General features: G+C 47.7%; 1 protein-coding gene across 3 annotated transcripts in view; it reads left to right on the forward strand.

Moving 5' to 3' along the window:
* Nucleotides 1–20,234, forward strand: part of HASPIN (histone H3 associated protein kinase) — a 734,185-nt gene that overhangs the window by 104,044 nt on the left and 609,907 nt on the right. For all 3 annotated transcript variants that reach the window (XM_069604709.1, XM_069604710.1, XM_069604711.1), the window contains exon 4: nucleotides 6,057–6,174. In XM_069604709.1, coding sequence (XP_069460810.1) covers nucleotides 6,057–6,174 — 118 coding nt within the window. The remainder of the gene's footprint in view (nucleotides 1–6,056; nucleotides 6,175–20,234) is intronic.

A 20,234-nucleotide genomic window follows, 5' to 3' on the forward strand; every position in this document is an offset into this window, starting at 1 on the left:
ATATGGAGCCAGGCTCATTATCAGGAATGAAACAATAACAGTTTTGGACCTTAATCCAACATGGAGGCCTATTACACAGCTCGGTTCTTTAGAACCAAGCTATGCGGTCTAGTGTTTTGGGTGTGGCTGGGCCTGGAACTACTTGGTCTGGAACTTCTTTACATGGGCTATTTAAACCACACCCAAACAGCAGAACACGTTTCGTGTTATTCTGCACTCCTGCAGCGTAACGCTCACCGTGTCCAGCTCCTGCTCATCTGCTTCTCCGGCGGCCTGATCCTGAAGCCCTAGATCCGGATAACCTGGAAGAACAAGAACAGCATTAGCAAGCATGAACACTTACCTGTGAAGTAACCGGTCTTGAATCCATCCTGCGCTTCGCTTACCTCGCCCTTCTCTGGAGTTCGCCGCAACCTGCAAAGGTAAAGAAACAAGGACAGCATTAATAACAATTCTTACCTGGGCAAGCAGCGAGTCCTGACCCCACCCTGCGCTTCTCTTACCTCGCCCATCTCCGGGTTTCGCCGCAACCTGCAAGGGAGAAGGAACAAGGTCAGCATGCACTTACCTGGGCAAGCAGCGCTTCCATCGCTCATCAGTCTGGAACATCACTGCAACCTGTACAAATAAGAGAAGAGGACACAGGTTAGCAATTAACACCAATGAACAGCGCAGCGATCCGCACATCAATATCTCACTGTGGTCTTCGCAATCGGCGCACCAACTCCGAGATCGCAACCATCCCTGTGAAAACAAAGAGACATTGTTAGGGAACCGCGTAGTAGAGCAAGACGCCGAGAAGACAGAGAAAACTGAGGGAAATAAAGAGATAGAATAAAGACGGAAAAGACATTATAACTCACCTGGAAGACAGCAAGCAGAGTCGGAGTCACAGCCGGTCTGGACCCGACATAAGGGCAAACGGACCAGTGAAGCAACTAGGTCCACGGAACGCCTGCACCAACCACGCGCCCCTGCACAGAGACGCAGGATGGAGAATTCAACGCACAAAAACCTAAGGTGAGCAATAACCCCAAGGGGAGGGGATTTGGACCAGAGGGAGGTGGGAGTCCACCCATCATAGAACCAGTATCTTAACCCTCCATTCTCCTGTTATAGGCGCTACCCAACGTCTGGCACATAACCAAGCAGAGAGGTGTCCGGGATAGCGCTTAGACCTCCATCCAGTATCGTGTGGCACCCCCGTGGATACCAGGTGAGCGTAACAGTAGCCCAAATAAATGTGTCTACGCTAGAGGTTGAGGGTATAGAGGGAAGGTTTAGAGGTAGGTAGACCTCTGGGGGCATGAAAGTAGAGACTGGGCAGAGGGAAGAGGTTGGAGTTGATTTTGGAATGTTTGGGGTGTAGTGCACCCCTATCGGGGCAACTCTCTGTGTTCTGCCATGGCCATTGCCTCAGGTTAGTGTCTGGGGTGGTTCAAGGGAACTTGGGTCCTGACCGGGATTGGGGAGGGGAGTTTAGGAGGGTTTGTGGAAGGGGGGGCGGGGGGAGTTGGGGTTTGGGCAGTTTATGAAGGGGGGGGTTAAAAGGTTGGAGGGGTAGGGGGAGGGCAAGGAGAAGGCACGGCAGGAAAGGAGTTGAGGGGTACATGGAAAAGGTCTGTAGGTCGGGGTGTAACTGGGACAACAGCAGTGGTCAGGAGAATTTGTTACTACAAATATGATGGTAGTTAAGATTACTTCATACAACGTACAGGGCTTAAATTCTCTAGCCAAACGTATAAAGGTGGAAGGGCTACTTAATCACACCTCGCTGGACATCATTATGCTTCAGGAGACCCACATTAAAAAAGCTGATAAAGCGGTCTCCCGCTTTTAACACTTTACACAAGTGTATCCAGCAAATGCGATGGGAAGGACGGCAGGGGTACTCGTAGCCATTAGAACTTCTCGCCAGGCACAGGTTCTACAAACCATGGAGGATAAATCGGGAAAAGATGTCTTTGTGCAAATTCAAGTGGGACACAGAACCTTGACTTTGGGGTCTATATATACACAGCGAATACTAACCAGGTCGGCTTTCTCCAGGGCATACTGCTAAAACTGGAAAAGTTTGCAATAGGAGAGATTATTCTCTCAGGCAACTTCAACCTGACCTGGCACTCCAACAAAGACAGGAGCTCGGGTAGTGCTCAAGGGGGGTAGCTTACCACAAATAAGATTGAGGGAAGCCTTCGACAATTTAGCCCTCAGGGATGCCTGGCGAGCAATAAAAGGGGAGGAAAGTGGGTTTACCTGTTTTTCACACGTTCACCAGACACTCTCTAGGATTGACTAAATTTGGGTCTCGACTACTCTTTTGGGGGAGGCAGAGGATATGCACCTAGAAGCAGTCTCACTTTCCGACCATGTACCACTGACTATCACTATACGTATATGGGAGCCGCACAGGGGACTATGGGACTGGTCATTCCCCAGGGAGATTGTCGGATGAGAGGGAAATTTGAGCTTTGTGAGAAAAGAAACTCTGGGGCACAAAAGGTTATCTGGGAGGCCTTTGAGGTAATACTCCTTGGGGAAATCATTGCAATCCCAGAATAGAAGGCAGATTGAACTGGTGGAGCGGGATATTGAGGCCCAGATGCAGGGGACGATTCAATCACTAACAGCTAATAAGAAACGGTCCACATATGGAAAACTAAGACCTCCACCCACAGCTGGAACTATTCCATTTGTGTAAAGCAGAGTGGTCATTATTGTACACCAAACAGCGTTATTATGTAAATGCTAATAAAGCACATAGACTCCTGGCTAGACAATTACGACAACCTAGGCAATTACGGCAACCTGAAGCAAAGCGAACCATAACGGCCCTAAGAATGACTGATGGTATGATTTCGATGGGAACACAGAAAATGGCTTTCGCTTTTGAACAATTCTATGGCGCTCTGTACAAAACAGATAACCCTGACCAACAGGAGATGAAAAACTATGTAAGCCGGTTCTCAATGCCGAAAATGGCGGATTCTGATAGGGCCCTCCTAGAAGGGGACATTACCAGAGAGGAAGTGGAGTCTGTGATTAAAGGTCTACTGAGGAACAAAACTCCCGGCCCAGATGACTACCCAGCAGGTCAAAAGTTCAGCACTAAATTGAGTCCTATTTTAGCAAAGCTTTTCAACACATTTGCCCATAGTGGCCGGGTAACCCCCACAATGTCAAAGGCCAAGGTCATAGTGCTGGCTAAACCTAAAAGGACCCCACACTATGTGGATCCTATCGTCCTATAGCGTTACTAAATTTGGATGCTAAGATCTATATGGGTGTGTTGGCGGCGAGATAAGTGCCACTTTTACCTGACCTGTTGTGTACGGATCAAGCTGGGTTCATAAGAGGCAGACATACGTGGGACAATTCTAGGAAAGTGGCACATCTGACAAGGGGTCCCGGCAGTACTAATATCGCTTGATGCCAAGAAGGCATTCGACCGAGTCGAATGGCCATTCTTAATGGAGACACTTAAAGATATGGTGGGACCAAGATTTGTACAAACGATTAAGGCAGTTTATAACACACCTATGCTGAGAATCCCCATCAACTCAGGCCTATCTGCGTCAGTGATATCTCGTGGGACAAGACTGGGGTGTCCCTCTTACTATATGCTGTATATTTGGAGCCTTTTGCTGAGCGCTATTAGATTAAATCCGGCTATACAGGGAATTTGCTTTGAAAGCTGAGGAATATAAACGTGCAGCATTTGCAGATGATAAGTTGGTGACATTAACCCACCAAGAGACATCAGTCCCAGCTTTACTTCAGAAACTGGCTGCAATGGAAAAAGTTTCAGGGATGAAGGTAAATAAGGCTAAATTGGAGTTCCTGAATCTGGAGCTTGACAAAATCCAGTTGGCAAACTTGCTGAAGGTCTCCCCGTTTAGACTAGTGTCTAATAAGATTCCCTACCTAGGTGTAAAATTAACAAACTGTATCTTGAGTATGCATGAAGCAAACTTCCCACCGCTGCTCGCTACTATCAGGGCTAGCTGAATAGGTGGACACCACTCTGAATATCCTAGTTTGGAAGAATAGCGTCCATAAAAATGGTGGTGCTCCCCAAATTGCTATACCATTTCCAAACACTCCCTGTTAAGGTTCAAACACTCATTCTTCAAATTCTTAAAATAATCTAACACTATATTTGGCAAAGGAAAGCCCCAAGAATAGCATTAGCAACACTGGTGGCTCCCAGGAAAAAGGGTGGGTTCGATCTTCCGAACTTTATGAACTACTATGCGGTGTCCAAATTGCGGGTCCTACGGGAATGGTTCTCGAGCAAAAACTCCAAGCCATGGGCTAAAATGTATCGGGAGGTGGCAAGGATCCCCCTGGCTGGGTTGTTGTGGCTAGACAAACAAGATGGGCCCAGAAATGTAGGCCTTAGTCAAATATTGATGATGGTGTGCGACATTTGGGAAAGGTTAAGGAAGGGACATCTCTCAACGATTCTCTCCCCTCACCCCTTTATTTGGAAACCCCCAATTTTCCCCGGGAATGAGTCGGACGTCCTTTGCTGCTTGGCGGGCAGTGGGATGTGTAAAGGTTGGGGATATGATATAGTACAGGGTGAGGTTAGATCCTTCGTAGAGTGTAAGCAACATCTGGGAATATCTGAAAAAGATGGATTGAAATACTACCAATTAAGACACTGGTTGAAGCAGTCCATCATCAAACAATCAGTACAAAGAGACCTGACAGTGTTTGAGAAATTTATAAAATCACATGCAGGGAACAAACGACTAGTGTCAAACATATATACAATTCTACAAGGGGAAGGAACAGACCATAGATGGCCTTATATGCTGAAATGGCAAAACACAATGTGGGAGGAGATACCAACAAACCCTTGTGAAAAGCTCTGGATCCAGATCCCGAAACTTGCTAACTCCATACAATGTAGGTACAAGATGATGGTGCAGTGGCGCTACAAACGAGAAAGCCTACATGCTATGTTTCCAAGAGTATCGCAGGAATGTTGGCAGGGATACTCGGAAAGAGGGGACTGGAGACGGGACTGCCCAGTGGTGCAGAGGTTTTGAGGGGGAGGTCAATGCCCAAATACAGGATATGGTGCAAGGCCCCCTGTCAATACTCATTGAGGGAATGGATGTGTGCCCTCTTTGACCCAGAGTTCCAAATCTCAACAAAACCCCAATGTAAAGCGTATGCGACCCTATTGATAGCGGCTTGGGTGGTGTTAGCACGGAAGTGGAAGCAGAAAAACCCTCCCACCAATGTGATATGGTTACACAAAGTGTGGGACACACTGGGCATGAAGTGGATTACGTACAAAATACAGGAGGATGGTCACAAATTCCGCTGAGTGGGGGCTGATATTGGACTACCTGAGAGGGGACTACATGATGCAATGGTGTCCCCAGAACGTGACCATTTTGGATATATTGTAATCCCCGCTGCCCATGTGTACAGCTGCTGTAGACTGTCATGGTCCGAACAATTTGCAGGTAATGCAGTGGGGACCTGTGGGATATGAGGTTATTGTTAAAGGAATTTGTCATTATAGCTTGCTGATAGTGTGTACATTTTGAAATGCCAATAAAAAGAAATAAAGAAAAATGGAGATTGTATAAACAGGATCTAAAAGCTCCTGGGTATACAGGACCTGTACTGGGGAACAATGAGCTAGCGCATAGGTTTCTGTATATCTAACTTCTACATAAGATGCAAACTTATCATTTACTCCATTATTTATGAGCACTTATGCTTTAAATCTTTAAATGTTTTATAGATTTATCTTAATGTTTATTTTATAGATTGTCGCAAATGCACAGTTAAATTCACATAGGTGCGTTTTGTTCTGCATCAATTCGCTTGGGGGGCCAAAAGTAGCTCCTGGTAGCTGTTTGGTGTCAAGCTAACCAGGCTCTAGGCTACAACCAGGAGCTAAATGCCATCCAGCTCCCCTCTATGTCAAACCTGCTGATGAAGTAATGATTGCTATGATGCTTCTGTTGGATTATTATGTGCTGTATTTTCAACTGCATTGTTTAAGCTCTCATTGCTTCCTCCATTCACAGATCATTTATCCATGTTACTCCGCCAAACAAATTTATAACCAACCGCCGAAAAGCTGCTGTGCTTGCTAATCGCTTCCAGTCATCCTCGGGTAGAAGGATTCAAAGTGTCTTCACAGAGGTAATAAGATATATTGTTGCACAGTCTGCCATCGTATGTCTCATTGCAGGGATCGAACTAGAGATTTAGTGAGCAGGAAGCAGCTGCTGGCTATAAAAGCAGAATACAAGATGCAGGGGCTGGGGCTGGGTAACAAGGAGCTAGCACTGTATATAATGTGCCACAAATCTAACTTCAAAACGAGATGCAAAAACTTTTTGTTCATTATGATTGACTCATTGTGCTTAAAATTCCTTCTGGATTTGTCCTAAAAGTTTTTATTAACTCATTTTCCAGACGCCCACAAGTTAAGCTCTCCTATGTATGTTCATGTGCACCAGTTGACTCGATGAGTCCACAGTAGCTCCTTCTAGCTGTTGGTGTCAAGCAAACTAAGCTCTTCTCAGCGACATGCATGAGCTTAATGACTACAAGCTCCCAGCAATTCTGAACCCTACGTTTGGGTTAAATATCTCTGGATCTATCTGCAAGGATTTTAGGGAAAGTTGCTCCCAGTCTTTGAAGGATGGGGCTTGTTCTGTGGATATCTTACTTACATGGAAACTACATATTCAGTGTTATGGCATCTTAACTTCTTATGTGTGGAATTTCTTTGCCATAACTAGAACTGTGTTCCCCATTAATCTAGCAGCACAAATGGTGAATATTTGCTTGTTCTCCTGAAAGGCAATCCTCAACCTTTTTGAGGGGTTCTGAAGACCAAAGCAGCGGTGTCAGAACAGGGTGTCCGTTAAGTTTGTCCAAAACAAAGTGATAATAGGCCTCTTGGAATGGGATGGGATGGCATGAAGGTACAATTAGTCGCACATGTATACGTATTGCATAGGTAAAAACAGTCAAGTAAGTTCAAAGGCATCTGACTGTGAATTAACCTCTGCAATGAATCGTGAAACCGGAATATTCATTTACTAAGTCACTTAGGTCCATAGCCAGTAAGTGTGTTGCAAGTCGTGCACACACACTCCATACAAGACAATGGCAGGTGTTTTTTTTCTCCATTGAAAACAGAATTATTGATGACAAAGTTATATTAAAGGCCCTGCATGGACTGAGCGGCCTCACCTTTTGATGTTGTACCATTTTGTATTCTGAAAGCCCTTGCACCGGGGGTCAATTGCATGTTCACTGCGGCTCTACAGCACTTTTTTTTCTTTTTGTCTTTTTACTGTAGGTGAAGTTCCTGCCGCTCTGAAGCATGCAGTGTTCACCCCCTTTAAAAAAAAGAAAGAAGAAAATCTGGATCTACGGGTGGTGGCCAATTATAAGCCCATCTCTCTTCTTCCTGCCATTATGAAACTGATGGAAGCTGTGATTACACTCCACAGTTTTCGAAATTCTTGGGGAAAAAAATCAGTGCCTGCATCCTTTTCAATCTTGTTTCATCCCACAATGGGTACATGATCAGTAATGATCTCACTGCAGGACTGCAGAGAGGCCGCAGTGCTAATTCTCCTGGACCTCTGCAGCATTTGATACTTTGGGTCATGACCTTCGACTGAACTGCTTGGAGCAAGCAGGCGTTGCCGGGCCTCTTCTGGCATGTTTGTGTCATTTCTTGAAGGGCGAGCCCAGACTATTTCTTTTCAGGCTTGCCACTCTTCTACTTCTGGTCTGACTTGTGGGGTTCCACAAGGGTCAGCCTTGTCTCCTCCATTTGAATCTATATGTGCGCTTTTTGGCTGATCTGATTGCGGAGACATGAGTCATTTTTATACCTTTGCAGATGACATACAGTATTTTGTCTGGACTCCCAAACCCCCTCCGCCCCCCAAACGGAACCCGCTGGAAAACTTGGTGACTGCTTAGATAAAATAGGAAATTGGATGTCGACAAATTGGTTAAAGCTGAATGGAAATAAAACTGAGGTTCTGGTGTTTGAGCCCCAACCAGCAGACAACCTCTGAAATTCTCAATATTGGCCTGAGTCTTTGGGCCCTTGCCCAGCTGCCTGTGCATCTATGTAAAGGCTTTGGGTGAGGCTTCTTCCCAATGGCTCACGAGAGGCGCAGATCTTGGCAATGTCTAGTGTAGGGTTTGGGAAACTGAAAGTGTTGAGGAAAATTCTACCTCTGCTACCACTAACCAGCCGAGAAATTTTGGTAAGATGTACCATAATGGGGTCACTGACTACTGCAACAGGATATATTTGAGATAACCCAAATACCAGATCCAACGTTTGCAGGTTCTCCAGAATTCGACAGCAAGATTGGCACTTATGGCGCCTCATCTGACCCAGTCTGTAGCCCTTCTGCATTGCCTTAATTGGCTCCCGATGGTGGCACGGATTGAGTTTAAGGTACTCTGTGTCGTCCATCAGGCTGTGCGTAATATAGGCCCGGAGTACTTGAAGAATAAGATAGTACGTTACTGTCCCACCAGACAGTTGTGCTCCGCCTGGCAGTTTAAAACACTGAGGTATCAGCGTGAACGGCTGGGAGGTAGTTTACTCTCAGTAATGGCCCCCAGGTTGTGGAATTCATTTCCACTATTAAGAGTCCTAGATGAGTACCTCCACTTTCGTAATGCACTTAAAACCCATTTGTTTTAACTGAGCATCTGTACAAAGAGTATGAGCTGTTTCTCATGTTACTGTCAACACCAGCGCCTAGACACCCTTGGGCCTTAGTATGCGCTCTACTAATTCCCAAATGAATCAATTATGTTGGTAACCATGTTCTTTCATGCGGCACACGTGACATTCGTTAACATTGATAATAATGACATTTGTGTAAATGGTTCATCTTTAATCTGGGATGGCTAAAGAAATATGAGCAGGAATATTCCAAGGAGGTAGCAAAGTGGTGGAAAATGACAATCTTAGAAAAATACATTGATACAGTAATTCCCAGAGAACGGGGTAGCTTCACTTTCCTAAGGAACTGGGAGCAAAATAGTCTTCCACTTGAAAAGCTGGTGTTGAGCCTAATGGCCTTTTCTAGTGTTAGTACCTGACAGGGGCGTGGCTTACCTCTGTGCCTCCTCAGTGCAGGAGGCTGCCATCTTCCCCTGCCGGGCACTCTGTTAAGTGCTCCTCAGCGCTGCGCGTCCCCACTGCTCCCAACCTGCTTTTTTCCATATTTTTCTTCCCACCCGCTTTGCCCCCCTCCAACCAGCTTACCTTCTGCAGCCTGGTGCCTCGCTGGTGCCGGGACAGTAGTGTTCCCGGCGTGTCTGTGCAGCTCTGCAAATGGCCGCCATGAAAAGGGAGAAGTGTGAGGAACCAGGAATCGGACACGGACAAAGAGGACTCATCGTGATGGGAATACACTTTTATAAGGAGGGTGGGAAATGCTTCACTGACATGACCTAGGAGGTATTTCCCTACCTCAACCAAAACGAAGGGTTTATACTGTGTCAAAATGTCCAAAGCAAAATGTCCTGTGTCCGACATCCTATCCAAGCACTCTCATTCTAAAAGTAGTGGTATTGTCTTTGGCTTGAAATGTGCACATAAGTTCAAGTGCAACAAAAAGGTATAATAAAGATTTTCCAGAATAACTTTAAGAAAAGTCTTGTTACTATTAAAGACACAGAGGCAAGCATTACGCTTCTCTAATTTGACATTACCCATAGAAGCTCAGTAGCAAGATTTTAGCATTTCAGGTTTCATAACATAAATAACTTGCACAGGTGATAAAATCCTGAGATCAAAAATTATGAAAATTGGCCAAAGTATATTAGCCTCCTTAGTACAAAACGCTTTTTCCCCATAGGTCCTTGAACAGTGAACATATGGTCAAGGATCATGTGCCCCTTAACAGCCAAGGTAGTGCAGTTAGCCCTTTGAAATAGCATTAATTCTTGACCCACTTCTCTTTCGGTGCTGCGAACTCTGATAACCATAAGTAGCCAAACACGTAATGCAGGACAGCTCGGCAGCTGTCGCTGCTGTGTTGAAACTCGTCTCCCTTCAAGAGGGCTTGACTGACATCCCTGCTGGAAATAAGAAACATCAAAGGGTTACTGGGTGTGAGGAATAAGCCTATATCAGATGTGCAGGAGGGAGAGAAATTAGCAAATGTAATCAATACTTTACATTCTTTGCAAAAAGATAACGTTATAGAGTATTAGGTTGAATACCCATATGCTGTCCCCTTTTTACATGCCATTACATTTCTTTAGTCGGGTGGGATAATGCTTGCTTCCATGTCTTTAATAGAATCAAGAAGTTATTCTGGAAGATCTTAATTCTATGTCAAGACTGAAGGCTCCCATTATGCTACTTTAAAGTTTAGTTACCACTACGGTAGCCAGTTGCTCCACTGGTTTCAGGTAAAACTGCTTAAAAAAAAAACCTGACTCTCCTGCCCAGTTGACCATTCTCATGTCCGCTAGCCGAACTCCTACCTGAAAGGCTTTGGACGCCATAGTGCCCCTCACTGAGTGGGCGCCAAACTGGTTGATATCGAGCACAGCCTGCCCGAGGGTCCAGCGTTCCCAGCGAGCTAGGGTAGGAGTGGAGACCGCTTTGTGAGGTTTGCTGAGTGCTATCAGCAGCTTACCTCTATTGTTGACCCTGAGGGATGAAGTTCTCTCCACGTAAGCCTTTATGCATTTCACTAGACATAGTTTTGGTCGCTCGCTAAAGGCTGGATATGAAATCACGCTTGAGTGGCATTTATTCCTTCTGGATACGTGGAAGACTATTCCATCAGGTGAAAAAGTCCTGCCCGCTAACATCGAGAGCTCTGACGTTAGAAACTCTTCTGCAAAATACTAGGCATAGCAGAGTAGTCGGCTTGTCTGAGAGAGCTGTGTGGGATAATTCCTCATTATGTGGCAGGAAAGAAAAAGGTGGAGTACAGTATTTACACCCCAAAGCTTCTTATAGCGGGCTGGAGGTGGTACTGTTAAACTGACCCCTTTAAGCATCCTGCATACTAGATGATGCTCACTAGCTGGGGAACCCTCCACGAGGTCATGCCTGGATGAAATCGCTGAGCGTTAGGCGTTCCCTGGTCTGTAACCTAGGCCACGGTCTACCAGGCTAGCAAGAACATTTAAAATCTCTGCTACAGGTGCTAAAACCGGATGGAAGCCCCACTCCAAGCACCAGTGTGCCCATGCGCCCCACAAGTTTGTCTATCTCTTTGAGGTCACGGGAGCCCAGCTCTCCTCAGTGAGGCTGACAGCCTTGCGTGAAATGCCCGGGGCCCTCCAACTCGCCCTGAAATCCTCCATGCTGCTAGGGTCAATGACCTGCAAAGGAGGAGGGGATGGCGGCGTCCCTCTCGGACCAGACAGCAGATTCAGAGATTAGGGTAGTAGGATTGGAAAATCCGAAGAAAGTTCCAGATGAACTGGATACCATGTTTGAGAGGTCCAAACTGGGGCTACGAGAACTAGCTTGGTTTGCTCCTGATGGGCCTTCGCCAGGGTCCTTGCTATGATAGTGAAGGGGGTAAAAAGCGTGAGATATCCCCCCTTGCGGTCCACTTCTGAAGAAAGGCGTCTGTCGGCATGGCTGCTGAGTGCGGTCTCCAGCTGAGGAATACTGGTGACTGAGCGTTCCAAGCGAGAAGCAAATAGGTCCCTGTACAACGGCCCTGTAATTGCTGTAAGCGAAGTAAGAGCTCTCTGGCGAGTTTCCAGTCGCTATAGTTTGCCGAATGGTGCGCATGCCAATCCGCTACTTCATTCCTCAGTACGGGGAGATATTCCGCTGCCACAGGTATTTGGTGCTAATTCTACCAGAGGCTTCGATCTGGTGCCACCCAGATGACTGATGTATCTCATGGCACAGCTGTTGTCCATCTTAAGTAATATACAACTCACTTTGCCTCTAGCAAATGAGCGCACTGCAAAGAAGCCCGCAAGCAGCTCCAGGCAATTGATATACATTTCCAGCTCCTGGAGCGACCACTCCCCCCCCCCCCCCACCCCCCCCTGTGGCTACCGGATCACACCTCACTCCCCATCCTGAGCGGTTTACGTCTGATTCTTTTACTATGTCTGGCGTTGATCTGAAGATCGCTCTGCTGTTCCAGGCCTCCATATGTGTGAGCCACCAGTTTAGCTCTGTTTTTGCCTCGGGTGAAAGCTAGACGCTGCGAGCAAGAGAGGCTGCATCTCAGATGCTGCCCTTGCAGCCTCTGCAGCTCGTGGTTATGCAGTGGCCCAGGAAAGATGGCCTGAATGGATGATGACAGCAGACCGATCACTCTCGCCAACTCCCAAAGGGAGGTGGTGTCTTTCTGCCAAAGGCTGCACATTTCACAGCAAGTAGAGAGTGCACCTTGGATGTCAGTAGACAGAGCTGACAACTCTGGGTGTCCACTATGAAGCCCAGGAATTCCAGGCTCTTTGAAGGCACTAGGACAGACTTTTACCAGTTGATTAGGAACCCTAGGGTGTGAAACAAATCTATGGCAATTTGAGCCTGGTGCCTTGCCAGGTCCTCTGTCTGTGCCATGAGGATGATGTCATAGAGGTATAGGATGAGCCTTACTCCCCTCTCCCTGAGATGGGCTACTACGGGCCCCATGAGCTTGGTGAAAGCATAGGGTGCCGATAAGATAGGGTGACCAGATGTCCCGGTTTTCCCGGGACAGTCCGGGGAAATCGCCCTCGATCCCGGGGTCCCGATAGTTTTTTTATTTTGCAAACCCCATCCAGGGTTTGCAATGGTGGGTGCCCACGGTCACTGTGCCGGGACCCGATTTCAAAATCCCGAAATCGGGTCCTGGCGCAGCTCTAACTGCGCGAATGGGGGCGTGAAAAGCATTTCACGCCCCCATTTCCTCCCCCTTCCCATCCCCGGCCACTTTCCTCTTATGCATGTGAGCACACCCCCTCTGCGCCCTCGCAACAGGCCATATACTTAGAAGTGGGACTGTATTTTTTTGTTTATTTACGTTAGTCCTTCTATGTCTATGGCCTGTTGCGGGGCGTAGAGGGGGTGTGCTCACATGCACACCCCTCTCATAGGAGGAAAGTGGCCGGGGATGGGAAGGGGGAGGAAATGGGGGCGTGAAAAGCATTTCACGCCCCCATTTCCTCCCCTTTCCCATCCCCGGCCACTTTCCTCCTATGAGAGGGATGTGCATGTGAGCACACCCCCTCTGTGCCCCCGCAACAGGCCATAGACATAGAAGTAGGACTGTATAAGTCCTACTTTTATGTCTATGGCCTGTCCGGGTTTTTTGTGTGAAAAATCTGGTCACCCTACGATAAGAGCCCGAAGGGCAGGCTCGTGCATTCCCAGTCCTGACCCTTCCATGTGAACCTCGGGTATTTTATGTCGCTGACAGGCAATGCTAGAAGGCGTCCTTTAGGTCCAGGCGAATCAGCCAGTCGCCCGGTCTCAGAATATCCCTGAGCATATTTATTCCCTCCAATTTGAAGTGGCGGTAGAGAATAAAGTCGTTTAAGGCTCTCAGATTTATTACAGAAAAAATGTGGCTGAAGAATCCGCCCTGGTCTGTGCATGGACGTATGGTGCCCTTGAGGTGTAAACTGCAAACCTCGTGGTCTAGAGCTAGTGCGTCTGCGTTCAACATTATTATCTGGGCAGGGCGATGCGATTGAGAGGGTTGGGAAAAAAATCGATGTGAAAACCCCTTGCAGTGTCTCTGACCCAGGCATCTCCTCATAAGGAGTCCCACGCTTGCGTGAATAGCGCTGTCCTGCCTCCTATGGACACTTGCGGCGCTGGCGCGGTATGCTTCACACTCGCCTGCGGATGGCTGTGCTGGGTGCCTTGCCGCCCTTCTCCAGCCGCGACACCGCCTCTTCCTCTGGAAGGGAGGAAAGTGTCAGCTTTGTCTTGCCAGTAGGAGTGATGGTCTTGCGCTTGATGGGGCCGCCTGTCCAGGTAATAACGGCCGCAGGAGCGTCCCCTGCCTCATCCGGCCTGTGAAAAGACCTTTGTCGAGAAAACCTTCTTTGAGGCTTGTGCCTTGTCAAGAGCAGTAAATGTCACCACAAATTTCGCAATTTCCTTGATGAAGGGATCGCCGAATAAGTAATCCCTGGGTGGCGAGGCTTGATTTGGTGGTGTCAAGCTCGCCTAGTTCAGGATCTAGTTTCATAAGAATGTCCTTCCAGCGCTCGGTTGAGATATCACAATTTGCGTTAACGAGCAGGCAGAGGGCTTGTTACGACCAACCTGACAGGGTGATTGGATGAATAGGTTTTCCTGTTTCCAAGGCTTCTTCAGAGAGGTCCATCATTTTTGCTAGGCCCCATCGATCCCTTTCTTAGGACCCTTGCTATTCTTGCCAAGGAAGGTGATAATTTTAGCGTCAAGCTCTGGTGTGAGCGCTAGTTTCCCAGGGATATCTGGACAGGGACGTTCCGCCCTCAGCGTGGGTCGGACCTCTTTTATCCAAGGGCCTGCAGAGCCTGTCCTTGATGTAGTCCATAGCTCTGGATGACAGGACCCACTCTGAGGATCTGGGGTGAATCTCCAGGACAAACACTAAAGAGGGTTGCTCGTTAGGTAATCGTTTGGGAATGGGGACTGCCGCATTCCCGGATATGCCGTGCCTTGACCCTTTATCTTGGTTGTCCTCGGTTGTTGACGAGTTTGATCATCGTCATGATAGTCATCATCTGTTCCCTGGTGACGTTCCTACGGGCTTGATGGTCTTTCACCCGTTTTGTTCTCCTCCGGGTCACAGGGTCTTGAGACGGAAGCAGTCTCATTCCTGGCCAGAAAGGCTTTTTTAAGCCTTGAGGAGGCATCCGTAATGGCAGCTGTGGCTGAGGTTGTGGCTGGCTCTTGCCATGCTCGGGGCTCGGGGGCTGGGGATCAAAGAGTCCTCTTTTGAGCTGGTGTACTTCCCTACCCCCACATCCACCTTTAGGAGCGCTTTCTCTTTAGCATTAGTGGGGACACCCCTGAGGTACACCTCCATGTGGTTAAGATGTAGCTGGATTGGGACCAGCATGTCTGCTACAGCTTTTTTTTGTAGTAGTTTCAACAGATGAGCCAAGTACTCTTTAAACAGGCTGCTAAAGCCACATCCCGCTCCTGAGAGTCGTCCTCGTCCTCTGACCATTCCTGGTCACTTTGAGGGGTGTATTACTCTGCCATTTAAAGCCTGTTTGCCCTTTGGTATCTAAAATGTGGTTAGTTCTTTGGGCAATTTCGTACAGAGCAGTATATGCATGCCTACCAGTAGGGGAAGCGTGTGTACTGTTAGCAAGCGTTCTGTTTCCCTTTTTATTTTTTTAATTTATTTATTTTTTGTATTTATAAGGTGAACATTCCTTCTGTGTGGTGCCTCCGGCGCTCAGTGAACGTTAGTTCCCTTTTGATTAAAAGGAAACATGTCAGCGAGCACTGCAGGCAAGGAAGAACCGAGGAAAGGACCGCACAGAAGGGAGAGGCTCCCCCTGCTGGTTGTGGCAGCATGGTTGGAAAAAGGTAAGTTTTATATTTTTTAAAAATGAAGAAGAGCCGCTCGCGGCTTCCCGCTGACCCCGGTACCCTGATGGAGTACGTGGGTGCCGTAGGGGGGCTGGATGTGTGACTGTTGCCGGGTGAACGGCGCAGCGCAAACTTGGTAGTCCGGCTGGCCCCGGCACTCCGAAGGAGTACGTTGGTGCCAGAGGGGGAGGGAATAAATCACAAGTTGTGAGGCCGCACCCAGCACTGGCACTGTTGCCGGGTAACCGGCACAGTGAAATGTTAAGATCCTTGAGTACGGGGCATAATAAAAATGTAAACAATGACAGAACTCTGAGAGACCGCGGGTGAAAACAAACCTCCGATAAGGAAAAACTGATAGGAGCGTTAATGCTCCTGACTCTTACGAGTCTAAGCCATATACATTTCTAACGAAATAACGTTCGTTCTGATGTTTGTCAATCTGCTTAGAATCACATGATGTGCATAGTCCGACATCCACTGGTAACCGCAGAGTATTGCATCTTGTCTTTTGAGAATCGAAAGGGGACGTCGACATGGGCGTGCCTGTAACACTATCCCTACGTGACGTTTAGTGTACCCAAGATCCCTCATGCGTCGAGGTCTCTCCGATTGTTTTATTCCGCCCAGATAACTGGTCGCCCTTACGTGGAGTTCGTAAAGAACATTGCTATTGTACTACGACCTTTGGTCGGATTATTCTATGAAGATATTAAAATCACCCCTCCCGTCCCTTGTCTCGACGGCTGTTCCAGTTTCCGCCAAAGACCTGCGAGATTCAACGGAAGGTGATCCTGTCGGCATGGCCGGGCCTTCGCCGGCCTATACAGTAGGGAGAGTGGGGTCGGGTGGACATTTCTTTAAACTGAAAATGCCTTTCCCTTTTTTTCCCCTCTTTCCCAGTTGGTCTGAGTCACTCTGTATAACCTCAGCTATGGAGAGGACTCCATTTAGATTTTGCCCTATTTGTAAAAGCACATTGCCATGGAAGGACAAGCACAGATGGTGTAACCGGTGCTTGCCGCTCGATTATAAAGAGGGAAGGGTGTGCGGCCTGTAAACTCCTCCGCCCCAAGAACTTGAAGGAGCGTAGAGTAAAAGGGTGGGCGGCCTACGGTATGTCCAAGGCTGGGACTTCTCCCACTGCTGCTACTGCCGAATGTGACGACGGCGAGAGTGACTATCAGGCCTCCGAACCGGAGGTTGTTGACCTATTGACGGAACGCTTGCGTTCCGCATTGTCTGTCCCCAGCCCCGATAAGCACGGCGTAAGCTCTGCTATGGGGAAGTCACACCCCGGCGACAAAGACAGACACGTGCATGACACTAAACAAACAACCCCTAGCCTTACTTCGACTATGTCGAAAAAGTCTTCGGCGCCAATGTCTGCATCGGTAACTCCGGTGATACCCGCCGATCGCCGAGATTGGCAGCCCTCCCTGCAGCCGCATGCGTGCCTATCGACTGGGCAGTCCAAGCAAAGGGTGCTACCCCAAAAACACATAGTTCCGCCAACACGCATCACAAGAAAGCGTAAGGCGACGACACACAAAGGACAAAAGACAAGACATTACCACCGCCGAAACTTACGGCACTGCCGGAAAAGGTGGCCGATAGGGGCAAGGCCCCGATTCTGCCGAACAAACTCCCTTACAATCGTCAGATGTACCTACGCACCTCCCGTCTAAAAGCATGGGAGGGAATAACCACAGACTAAAAGCATGGGAGGGAATAACCACAGACCAATGGGTACTAAAAACCATAGCCCACGGGTACTGTGTAGAGTTAAACCAATCCCCAAAATACAGACCGACACGTCAACGAAGACTAACACCAGAACATCTTTGCATACTTCTTCAAGAAGTTGAGATACTGGAACAAAAAGGAGCCATAGAGATCGTACCTCTATCACAGGTAAAGGAGGGTATTTATTCAGTGTACTTCCTAGTACCCAAAAAGGATCTAACCGTGCGTCTTGTTTTAGATCTGCGCCCAGCGAACACATTTGTAAAACCACAAACATTTCGCATGGTCACCCTGCAGGAAGTAATTCCGCTGCTCTCAGAGGGGGATTACATGGCAACTCTAGATATGAAAGATGCATACTTTCATATTTCGATGTTGCCAGCCCACAAAGTACCTCAGGTTTATGATACAGAACAAACATTATCAGTTCAAGGTACTACCCTTTGGCATAACATCTGCACCAAGGGTATTTACAAAGGTACTAGCAGTAGCAGCAGCACACCTGCGCAGGCAATCCATTCCAGTATATCCTTACCTCGACGACTGGCTCATAACAGGGGACTCTTACGTAACGTGTTTGTCAAATACCGAAAAGACGATAGATTTTTTATTCAGCCTGGGATTCTCTATCAACGAGAAGAAATCCAGCTTAGACCCCAGTCAAATCAAACAATTCCTAGGGGCTCTAATTCGAACAAAGGACTGTCTGGTCTTCCCCACCAATGAGAGGGTTCAACACATGTTATTTCAAATCCCTCACTATGTAGCCAGTCGAGAGGTAACAGTATGCAAGGCTATGCGTCTGCTAGGAATGATGGCGTCATGTATCTACTTAGTTCCCCACGCGCGCCTGCGCCCAATGCAAGAGTGGCTAAGCAACCAGTGGTGTCAGGCCAACGGACAGTGGGACGATTCAGTAGTGGTCTAGCCCGCCCTAGTTCTCTCGCTGCGGTGGTGGTCGAGGGAAAACCTCTTGAAAGGGAAATCCTTCACCACCCCCGCAGTGGGATGCTTCCCTTACAGGGTGGGGAGCCCACCTGCTCCAGCAGACAGCAAGCAGAGTTTGGTCGCCAGACATAGCGTCCAACCACATAAACCTGCTGGCAGTGTTCAAAGCACTGAAAGCGTTCGAAACACAGCTACAGGGGAAAGACTATCCTAATCCTCACAGACCGCACCACGGCCATGTACTATCTGAACAAACAGGGAGGCACTCATTCTCCAGGGCTGTCCAAACTGTCTCAGAACGTTTGGAAGTGGGCTCTCAAACGCAACATGTTCTTGACGCAACATGTTCTTGTTATCACATGTTCCAGGCGAACTCCATTTTCTGGCAGACGTACTCATCAGAGACTTTCCGTTGCCCAGGGAGTACGAATGGCGATTACACGGAGACATTGTCGCCAACGTTTTCACACAATGGGGTTTTCCAGAGATAGATTAGTTCGCGACTCTGGAAAACGCCCAATGCCAATATCACGCCTCCAGGGACTCCCCTTCTCAACAAGATCGTGCACATGATGCGCCTGGAACCAGCCCCATGTGGGCCCGCCAACCCTGGTTTGCTCATCTGATGGAGATGTCCCTTTCTCCTCCAGTCAAGCTACCTTGCCCGTACAACATGTTGTTGCAAGAGAAAGGGGAGACGCTTCACCCATGCCCACAAACACTGAATTTAGCGGCTTGGCTCCTGAGGTCATAGAATTCTGACACCTACAGCTCCCTCAAAGATGTATGGACCTCCTCAGAAAGGCTAGGAAACCTAACCCTAGATATTGCTATTCTAGTAAATGGAAACGGTTTGTCATCTGGTGTAACTCAAAGAGCATCAACCCAATCGAATGCTCTCCCACTCACATTGTCCTATACCTAACTCACTTACTTGATTCAGGCCTAGTCTTCAACTCCATAAAAGTGCACCTAGCGGCACTTTAGCATATACAACATCACAACAGAAGGTGTCATGGTGGGAGATACCAGTGATTAATGCCTTCATGGAAGGGGTAAAAAGAATTCACCCTCCCATTTCTAACCCAGCTCCCGGATGGGACCTAAATGTGGTGTTAACTTAGGCTTATGGGAGCCCCTTTCGAGCCCATGCACAAAGCAAGTCTTAAGAACCTCACCCTCAAGACTGCTTTTTTAATAGCAATCATCTCCATTAGAAGACTAAGTGAACTGCAGGCACTCTCTATTCTAGATCCTTTTGTAACAGTTCTCAAAGACAAGGTGGTTTTGCGCACTCACCCTAGATTTGCGCCTAAATTCATTTCCAAGTTCCATGCAAACCAGTCAATAGAGCTACCAATGTTCTTTCAAAATCCCTCAAGTCTAGGGGAAAGAACCCTGCACACACTGGATGTACGCAGGGCTGTCATGTTCCATATGAAAAGAACGTGTCCACTAAGGAAGACTAATCAGTTTTTCGTATCTGTGGCCACATGAAAAGGAGATGCAGTCTCCAAATCCACTATTCCTAGATGGATTGTCAATTGCATTACACTCTGCTACTATCTTGCTAAGAGAGAACTGCCCTTCAAGCCTAGAGCACATTCCACTCGAGGCACTGGGGCATTTATAGCATTCATTTCAAATGTTCTCCTTGAGCCCATTTGCAAAGCGGTAACTTGGAGTTCTGTACACACCTTTACAAAACACTATTGCCTAGTCACTCATTCTAGGCCTGATTCTCAGGTGGGACAGGCAGTACTTAGACCTCTTTTCACTACTGTTCCTTCTCACAACCCACCTCCAACTCCGGGTACTGCTCGCTAGTCTATGCACAGCATGTGAATCTAAGCAGATTAACAAACATCAGAAGATATGCATTACTTAACGTAAAACCATTTCTGATGATTGTATCTGCTTAGATTCACATGCGCCCACACTTTCTCCCCGCTCAGATGGAAGGAACATAGACTTCATACTACTTTCTCTCTTT

This window comes from Ambystoma mexicanum, chromosome 1p (assembly GCF_040938575.1).
Source record: "Ambystoma mexicanum isolate Mex_15411 chromosome 1p, UKY_AmexF1_1, whole genome shotgun sequence".
Lineage (NCBI taxonomy): Eukaryota > Metazoa > Chordata > Amphibia > Caudata > Ambystomatidae > Ambystoma > Ambystoma mexicanum.